A 10,820-nucleotide genomic window follows, 5' to 3' on the forward strand; every position below is an offset into this window, starting at 1 on the left:
ATCCACCATATGAGAAGTGAATATAGCAGAGACAAATTTGGTTAGTATCATAGTCAACAAGAAGATGTGTGTTCTATTATTTTGTCCAGATGGCTCTCCAGTCATTTCCCTCGAAACGATATAGGCGACATCTAACCACCAATTAATGTTGTAGCATATACACACTAAAAAAATGCTGCTGTAGCCAATCAAAGCAAATTCTTCTTGTGTGGACAGGCATTTTGATACATTATATCGATCGCTTTTTGATAGTTTTGTCGATGAAGAATTTGTTTACATTATGTAGCAATTTGAGAGAATTGAAACTGAAAGAGTTTCATGACAAACCCTGCATCAATTCGGTATTGAAGATTGAAGGGATTTGAAGAAGGAAACACCATTGTTTACATTAACTAACAATTGGATTTCTGTGAAATGGATATGAGAATTTGGGGGGAAGCGTTGTTGCAGAGTTTCATGACAAATTCTGCTTCAATCACAGAATTTCTATTTGTTTACAAAATGTAGTCAATAATGTATAGATTGGATTGGAAGAAATTTCAGTACTCAACAAGTCACAGATTAATAAGCATCGTTTCTTAATATTTTTAAAAAAGTTTTTATAATGTCTCAAAAAATTTGTTGGTCATGCAGCCTTTATTACAAGGAAAAAAGTGAATTTGTGAAACATATGAAAAAGCATTGTATGTTTTGTGATGTTTTATGTGAAAGTGTAAACGATTTAGAATTGCACTTAGAGAACCATCATGGAGATGAGCATGTAATGAAACAAAATCGTGATCAACAACAAGAAAAACTAAAGCAGCAGCATGAAAATAAATCAGCTGTGAAGGTGGAAAAGTTTTGTGGTGATTGTGATAAAATTGTGAATAATATACGATCACACGTTCGTAGCGAAGAACATCGATCCACCGTGAGAAAAAATCTGGATTCTGACATAAAAATTGTTAAAAGTGCATTTAACAAAAATATACTCAGCTATGAGATACAAAACAATAAAGACATTTTGTACCCGATCGATTTTCTTAATGCTTCAAAAGAATTAATAATTAAAACCTTGAAAAATGAGTTAAACGGTAAAACGCTCATAAAATTTAATATGGAACTCCAAGGACTGTATGTGAAACCAAACAATGAAAAAGATGGACCTTCAACTTCCAAAGAGTTAACTATTGAAAATATATTTAATCATATTTCAAAAACAACGCTATTAACCCTGGGAGATGATTTGGAAGAGGTCGTTTTCAACCACTGTGTGGAAATTATAGCTAAATCAGAAGAGTTCCAAGAAAGAGGCTCTAATTGGGCCCTGGAGAAACTTTTAAAACTTGACATAAATGTGTTGAGAGCCAACTTAACACGTGGCTCACATTATATTCCAACTCCGAAATCATTAAGCAACAAGAAGGGTGCGTGCCTTAACATCAAAAACTATGATGACTTTTGTTTTAAGTGGTGTATGGTTGTTGCATTGGGGGAAACTGCATATGGAGATCCGAGTATAACCTCTTCATATAACGTAGACATACACCAAGATGTCATTATTCTGCAGTCTGGAATATCGCTAAATTTCGAACAATTAAATTTCCCATTGGGTCTTAAATATATAAAAAAATTTGAAATGAACAACCCAGAAATTAGCGTAAATGTTTTCGGTTATGAAAACAAGTCGGTCGTTGGTCCATATTACTTAACAAAGGAGACGAAAAGCAATCACATTAATTTAATATTGCTGCACAACGAAGAAAATTTCCATTACATTTTGGTTATGGATATGTCTTGGTAATTATAAACAAAACTTATCAATCAAAACCATATCATAATAATCATGTATTTGTTCTTTTTTTTTTCAGTCTTATGCGGTCTCAATTCACAAGTCATAAGGAGAAAGGTTACTTTTGTTTTGGATGCCTGCAATGTTTCCACGATGAAAATAAATGTATGACTCACAAAAAGCAGTGTGGAAAAGTAGTCTGTGCCCTGCCGAACAAAAAAGAAGCCGTACTAAAGTTCGTCAATCACAAGAAAAAGGATAAGGTGCCTTTCGTTATTTATGCTGACTCCGAAAGTGTACTGGAAGACGTGCAGGAAGATGAGAACAATGGGGCGAGTAAAAAAACGGAAAAGGTAAAGAAGCATATTCCATGTGCTTTTAGTTATTTTATTAAATGTAGTTTTAATGAAAATTTAAATAAGTTATTTATATATAGTGGTCCCGACGCAGCAAATGTTTTTCTGAAAGAACTAATTCAGGATTGTAAATTTTTGTATGATAGTTACCTAACCAAAACGAAACCTATGAATACTCTAACCCCCGAAGAAGAGACAGCCTTTCTTAGGGATATCAATTGTCGTATATGTGGCGACATTTTAGGTAACGATAGGGTGAAAGATCATTGTCACTTAACGGGGCAATATCGAGGTGCGGTACATAACCATTGCAATCTGCAATATCATCTACCTAAATTTATTCCAATATATTTCCACAATTTTTCTTCGTACGACTGTCACCTCTTCTTTAAAGAGTTAGTTGAATTTGGAGGTGAAATAAGAGTCATACCTCAAAACAAAGAAAAATATATTTCAATGTCTTATTTCATTAATATGGATAACGAGTCAACCGACTCTAGTTCTTTAAAAAGTACAGTTGTTGTAGGAGAAGAAGAAGATTCGAGTGAGGAAGATGATGAGGAATTCCAGCAAGAAGAGGAAAGTGAGGGCAAAAAAGAGAAGAAAAAGAAAATGAATAGATTAGAGCATCGTTTCTTAGATAGTTTTCGATTTATGCCTACTAGTTTGGATAAATTAGCAAGGAATTTATCTCGAGATTCTTTTGTTGCTGTCAGATCTCATTTTCCTGATGATGAAGCATTCGAACTTATGACTAGGAAAGGAGTGTTTCCCTACGAATATATTTCATCATTTGAAAAATTGAAGGAGAAACAACTTCCCCCTATAGACCAATTTTATAATAAGTTGACAGATACTGAATGCTCGTCAGACGATTATAGGCATGCAACAAATGTTTGGTCACATTTTCGATGTCAAACTATGCAAGACTATATGGATTTGTACTTAAAAGCTGATGTCTTGCTTTTAGCAGACGTATTTGAAAATTTCAGGAGCTTATGTATGCGAATTCACGAACTGGACCCTTGTCAATATCTCACAGCACCATCTCTATCTTGGGATGCAATGCTACTATGTACTAAAGTCGAACTTGAGCTACTCAGAGATATAGACATGTACAATTTCTGCAAAAATGGTATTCGGGGAGGGCTTACCCAGTGCTCAAACAGACACTCGGTAGCAAATAATGAAGATGCTCCCAATTATAATAGTGCCAAACCAGAGGTAAATATCTATTATTTGGATGTAAATAATTTATATGGTACAGTTATGACTGAGTGTCTCCCTGAAAAAGATTTTAGATGGGTGGAGGGTTATGAAATGGAGAAATTCAATGATCCAGCTGTAATATTATCTATTCCTGACAACGCTCCTACTGGTTTTATTTTAGAGGTTGATATTGAATATCCACCGCACCTTCACGACAAACATAACGATTTACCTTTTTTGGCGGAGAAAAAGTGTGTTGAAGGCTCAAAAACTGAAAAACTGATTGCAGATTTTACTGACAAAACATCATACACCATACACTACAAATTACTTAAGCAATCTCTGAAACATGGACTAATTCTTAAGAAAGTCCATAGAGTTTTGGCTTTCACACAAAGCGCTTGGTTAGCTCCTTACATACTGAAGAATAATGAACATAGGGAAAAGGCTGAAAATGCCTTTGAAAAAGATTTTTTTAAATTATTGAATAACTCTTCATTCGGTAAGACAATGGAGAATATCGACAAAAGAAAAACTGTGAAAATTGTGACAATGTGGGTAGATGAGGCAAACCAAAGAAGAAGGAATGTTGCTAGTAAATTAATCTCGAAGCCAAATTTTCACAGCCTTTCGATATTCTCCGAAAATATGGTTGCTATTCAAATTAGGAATGTCAGAGTAAAATATGATAGACCATTGTACTTAGGGTTCTGCATATTAGATTTATCAAAGTGGGTGATGTATGATTTTCTGTATGATTTTCTAAAAGTGAAATTTGGTGAGGATTTTATTCTAAATTATATGGATACAGATTCGTTCATATTAACATTTTACGGACGGAATTTGTATTCCGAATTATCTTTAGATGAAATATTGGCTAGATTTGACACCTCAGGGTTTTCAAAAGAAAATAAATATAAACTTCCTCTAATTAATAAGAAAAAACTTGGCATGATGAAAGATGAGAATGACGGAAAAACAATGGTTGAATTTGTAGGCCTTCGTCCTAAAATGTATGCCATCAATGTAGTTGATAGCGAAGAAGTAAAAAAATCTAAGGGAGTTAAAAAGTCGGTCCTAAAAAAGTATACTATAGATAAATATCGAGAATGTCTTTATAACAAAAAGGTTTTTTACGGTACCATGTTTTCGTTTAGGTCAAGACAGCATACAATATATACAGACAAAATTACTAAAATATCGCTAAGCCATCAAGATGATAAACGATTTATTCTAGAGGATGGTATTCACACCTATGCTTGGGGCCACTATAGATTAAATAACCTTCATGAAACAAATGTAAATAACTCAAATGAATCTGTCTCAATGGACTTGGATTAAAATATAAATTTAATTATGATTTAAGTTTCAATATATAGATAAAAGAGCATAGTAATAATATTAATTTAATTGTCTTTACTCACTATAAATGTCATCATATTAATATTTTCTCGCAACACAAAATGTTTAATTTTTAAGTAAATATAAGTGTATTATATTTTAACTAGTCTTTAACTATTCTTATTATAAAATAAAACAAAATATTTTTGTTTATAAATTTATGTAAATTGCGTTTTATTGAAATATTCTTGCAAAGGTGAGTATAAAATAGATTATACTACTTTTCGTACAATTCCTGTTAATGGAACGTACTCGACCAGACGATCATGTATAATTAAACAGTACGCAGAAGTGTTTTGTGGAATTGGTTTATTGGTTTCAAATTGGATTTTTAAATCGATTGGTCCATTCTTAACAGCTTCGTTTTGATTGCTAATGTCAATAACGGCGATGGGCTTGTCTTTAAAACTTGCATATGTAAGAAGTGGTTGTGGCTCCCTCATGTAATATGATTGTTGAAACTTTGTATACATGTCATATAGTACTGCATAGCCATTTTCTTCGAACTTTACATTCAAATCATCGTAAGGATAGGTTTCAGAGTTCAAGTGAACTTTGATGTTTTTAAGTTCGCAATGTTCCAGCTTGTTGTCTTTTTCAAATATCAAAGCAACATATCGTGGTCTTTCATGATTGACAGACAATTTAACACTCCAACTGTGTTGTCTTCCACCAGCAAAAGTTGGATTAAAGTAGCAGTCCCAGCTGCGGAATGCTAAAGGCAACGCTTTTCCATCCTTAATAGTTTTCAAGAAGCTGATTTTTCTATAGTCTGATAATTGAATGTGTTGTACTTTCCATACAACATTTGTTATGGTGAGTTTAATTTCCTCCGTATCCATGGTTGAATAACACACATTTTTATCGTTGGCACTACGCAAAAGAATCAAGTCATGCTTGCTGTTGCAAATTACTTTATCAAAGTCCTCTGCGAACCCTAGTAGACGGTTTAAGGGTACACAAAAATTAAAGTATCCTACTGATAAATCATTATCAGCTTTCCATCCCGCTTTGCTCATAACCTTACTTTCGGATTCGCTTAGAGAAATCCAATTTTTAATTTCTGTAGTTATTCCTAGATAACGAGTACGATCAATTTCAACACCATTTAGTTCATAGCGAATTTCATCAAACATGTATCCCACACAATTATTTCTCAGTCTTGCATTTTGCGATACTTCTCCCTTGCTATTTTTCAAATTTCCTTCAATGAATAGATAACTCTCCGATGGAAGTATGTAAAGATCCTGATTTTGTATACTTATCCGAATTTCATCATTATTTTTAAATGATTGAATATATGGAACATAGCTGTGGTAGTCTCTCTTTACAATATTCTCATCCGAGAATGGACGCTCATTAATGTTAAGTATTTCAGACATTTGGTTTGACTTTAAGCTTAATAAGTTTTAAAAACTCTTTATTTTCCTTTGAAATTGTAGGTCTTGTCGGTTTGACAACTTTGTGTTGAATGTGTCTTGGTATTTGTTTATGATTGTATTTATTGTAGATAATCATGATTGCATTGGTCTTATATGAATACGTAGCGTGATTTCTTCCTCTCTAAAATTTATAAAGCGACCTTCTTGATCTACTATCTTTATCTCCAGACGACCGATTTCTTTGACGTTCACTGGTAAATAAATGAGATTCATTGGTCTCTCTACCAATTTATATCCCGGAGGAACATTAAGAGCAAATTCATGTAGAATATGCGTTGGCGACCCATTCATGAATGATCCAGTTACAATATTGCAGTGTATTTGTATGGCATTAACCTTTAAAATGTCGACTTGAAGGTTTGAAGTATGTTTTTTCCCAGATTCTAAGATTTTTTCGGTAAAACCAAAAAGCTTGCCTATAGATTTTTCTTTATCAAAGTAAATAGGATCATGAGAAGACATGATTTCTACTTTTAGCGTATTATTATTCGCCTTAATTTCAATGGATCTATTCTCGTGGATAGTTTTATATTCCGTTTCCAAGTAATTCGCAATATCTTGCAATTCATAGGATCCTATAGGTATTTTTATAATATTGTCTCCAATGTGAAAGAGATTGTTATCATTATCCACATTGGGTATTGAATTGTATGATTGGAAATCTATTAGGCAACACTCATAACTACTATTTCCCAATTCAATTGGGGGTAAATATGATGAATGTAGAATTGGAGATTTACCGGACACAGTAAACGTTCTTGACATTGCAAAATTCTTTGTCGTAATAATTGAAACACAAAATATGCATACGTATATATGGGTTTTTATTTATTTAAATATATGCTTGTATATTGTATATCTACATATTAAGATTATATGATATGATTCTTATCTATCCATGAATTATGTTTGTCTGAGAATCCCAGCCACTTAACCAAGACTTTATTACCTTTTGTTTTTAAAATTTTCTCAACTAAATACGTGTTGGGATATTTTGTGGGTAAAAGTTCTTCTTTGTAGAAACATCCTTGGATGGGATTTCCTTCATAGTCTTCTAATAAATAAGTAGCGGGGTTTGTTATTCTTATTGTTCTTATCTTGAATATTTCCGTAGTCCAATTTGGCGTGTATCCCTTTTCAAATTGATGTTTATATTTGCTAATGCGTACATGATCACCCACACGAAAGTTTTGTCTCCTAAAAATTTTTAAGTGGTTATAAGCAGATTGCAACAATGCCTTCTCATTCGATGAATTTACTTGAATAGGGGCCATTTTTATTGTTCGATGAGGTGTTTTATTGTATTGTTTAACCAATTCTCTATAAACATCAATCCATAGATAATTCCCATTATAACTGAACTCCTTCCACATTAGAGACTTCAAAGTTCTATTAAAACGCTCAACAATTGAGGCCTTCAATACACTATATGTGGAGTAGTGGTTTATGGAATATTTCTGCATTAGTTTTTTAAAATCTGTGTTGAAAAATTCTTTTCCATCATCGGTTTGCAAATTTTTTGGAATTCTTCCTCTTTGTAAGATTTTTTCAAAAGCCATAGAAACATCCGTTGCCGTTTTTGTTTTAAGGGCTTCACACCATGCGAATTTCGAAAATGTATCGATGACAGTTAACAAAAATCGGAACCCCTTGTTTGCTTTTGAGTAACTGCCCATTTCAACTAAATCTGCTTGCCAGAGATCATCAATACCCTTTGTAATAACCCTTCGTCTTGGAAAGTTTTTTCGTGCTTGATGATGAAGTTCATTTACCAAATCCCGCTTTTCCATTGTTTTATTCGGTATGATATATTAAAGCTGGTGAGTTGAATGGAGCTTGCGATAAGGCTTTAAATATTTCGTTTTGTGAACGTTTGAGTTGTGATATTTCTTCTCTTAGGAAGGTGCACTCTTGAATGAAATTTTTCTTTAAAATTTCTTGAATGTGCTTGATTTGCGTATGTACGTATGCTTGGTTGACCGCATCCGCTCCTTCTGCTGGAGATGAAACATTCCTAATCTTTTTATTTTGCACGTTAAGGTTGTTATCTTCATCAATATTGACTCCCAATAATCTCGAAACATTTTCTCTCACTGCTATTGATTGATTTTTTTGATTGTAATGATGTCCAAACTTGTCAACAGTCATATGTTGTATGCTCCTTGAGAGTATTATTTAATATATTATATTTCCTTCTCGCAGTTCCTCGATAATAGAAACAATTTCATTAGTATGGTTATTGTTTCCGGCTTGTTGTGATGCCAACAACAGCTTTAATCGTTCTATCAATTCGTTGGGATCGTCCCAGTATATATAGTTGGGTTTACCAGGATTTATTGTCAGTAAGCCTTTGCCGCTGTGAGTATCCTCTATTATATTTTTTATTATTTTCTTATATTTTTGTCCCCTGTTGGACTTTATTCGTCCATTAGATTCATAGTTTATTTTATGCGCATTTGTGTCTAATAATATTGTTTTGTAAATATCGAGTTCTGTATGATCATAGTTCTTGGGGTCTTGATAAAACAACAGTTCAAACAAACCGGGTGTTAATGCCCAATTTTTATTTCCAATCATAATCTTTTCATTGCTTATTTTGAGTGGTTGGTCCCCAAATCTCCATTCTCCATTGTTATCTTTGTGTGGACCATAGACTACATCTAGTTTTTTAATTTTCTTCAAGAATGATAGATTCATAGGTTCCTCATTGTTGGAATAAAATTTGTCGTCGTCTTGTGTTGTATTAAAGGAATCGAAATTTTGTGTGTAATCTACTCTATGCTTTAACCCCTCCAATGCATTGGAATCTAACTTAACATCTGGTTTATAATTCTTAAGGGGTGTACTTGTAATAATAGAATCTCTGTACATTTCCATTTTCTCTTTCTTAGGCATAATCATTTTGGAAGTATTTTCAGTTGAAAGCTTTAGTAGTTTGTTTATTGGCTCCGTTATCGGTTTGAAAGTATTTTTCAATTCTGTAGTTTTAGCTTCTTCGCCCATTTTAATGCTTTGAAATTTCTTTTTCAAGACATTTCTGGACTTAACAAGCCGTTTCAGCATTTCCTCCTCCATGGCTGTAGGTGCACTAATATAAATTAACATTTGCAAATACATTAAATAATATTAAGGTTGAATAAATATATGAAAGCCTTTTCTGTATCTTCCAGAGTGAATTTCGTCATCCTTGGAAATCGTTAGAAATCCATACTTTTCCTTCCAGCATTCATGACAAATTTTTTTGAAATCTTCAAAACTAATGTCACATCCAACGTGATCATTAAATATATGTCTTAAATTCAGATCATCTTGTTTAAACATGATTATCAAATTCGCATTATCACGCAATAAATGTTTTGGTATACGTGTGTATGTTTGACACAAATAAAACGAATCAACATTCTTATGTCGCCCCATACTGAAGTAATTTTTAATGTTGTTTTGTTTATCGCATGCAACATCATCAAAAATCATGATTGAGTTTGGCTTTATTTCGTCCGTTTGTATAACATCGTCATTGTTATTAAATGTATACAATCTCATCCCCTTTATAGTGGATATCAGTTTCTTTAGGTACTCATATTTTGTCTGATACAGCGATTTTGAGTAAATGTAAACATTTTCGAATTTTAATCCATTAGGGCTTTCTATCAAACTAAGCATCACATTAGTCTTTCCACAATTTGATGGTCCTACTATTAAGGCTCGTATAGAATCAGGCAGCAAAGTACTATGTCGAGGGGTCTTTCTTTGCATAAAATCCACATTTTGAACAATTATTTTAGCTTGTTGTTCCAGTAATCTCATGATTTAAACTAATGAGTAGTTTTAAGAAAACATTCATATTTATAATATAATCAAATATCGATATTTCTTTCGTTTAGCGTCCCGCTAAAAAGTATAAAATGATTGTTTACAACACGAAGCGATTTATTAGAAAGAAACACGTTCAAGGAGGAGGACTGGTAAATAAGTTGATTAACTCTTTACCCGTTGAACTTCATTTACCAGGATATCAATTTTGTGGACCTGGAACAAAGCTAGAAAAACGTATTCAAAGAGGAGATCAAGGTATTAATCCATTAGATGCAGCGTGTAGAGCACACGATATTGCCTATTCACAAAATAAAGATATTGAACAACGTCACATTGCTGATCGTGAACTAACTGAACGGGCTTGGGAGCGAGTAAAATCGAAAAATAGTAACATTGGAGAAAAAATTAGCGCATATCTTGTAACTAACATAATGAAGGCTAAGACAAAGCTAGGCATGGGTAATAAAAACCCCAAACAAATATTGGGTCAACAACTTTTTAAAAACGCTTTAAAAAAAGCTACAAGTTCCCTTAAAAGCAAAAAACCAACTGATATTGATGAAGCCATAAAAATAGCCAGACATGAAATACAAAAGACGTTTCGGGGAAAAAAATCAAAGGTCGCTATACCGCGAGTAATAAGCGTGCCCAAAAGAGGTGGATTTCTTCCTCTCATTCCCATTCTAACTGGATTAGGAGCATTGGGAGCCTTAGCATCGGGTAGTTCAGCAATTACCAATGCCGTTTTAAATGCAAAAAAAGCCAAACAAGAGTTGGATGAACAAACCAGACATAACAAAACAATAGAAGCTATAGCTATGG

General features: G+C 33.1%; 1 protein-coding gene across 1 annotated transcript; it reads left to right on the forward strand.

Annotated features, from left to right (window-relative positions):
• Nucleotides 1–593: 593 nt before the first annotated feature.
• On the forward strand, nucleotides 594–10,457 carry LOC131802360 (uncharacterized; the record flags this gene model as incomplete). The annotated part of the gene is made up of 3 exons (XM_059122545.1): nucleotides 594–1,782; nucleotides 1,854–3,105; nucleotides 10,067–10,457. Coding segments are annotated over exons 1-3 (2,821 nt in total), but the record flags the coding sequence as incomplete, so codon positions are not given.
• Nucleotides 10,458–10,820: the final 363 nt, after the last annotated feature.

This window comes from Musca domestica, unplaced genomic scaffold, assembly GCF_030504385.1.
Source record: "Musca domestica strain aabys unplaced genomic scaffold, Musca_domestica.polishedcontigs.V.1.1 20, whole genome shotgun sequence".
Taxonomy (NCBI): domain Eukaryota; kingdom Metazoa; phylum Arthropoda; class Insecta; order Diptera; family Muscidae; genus Musca; species Musca domestica.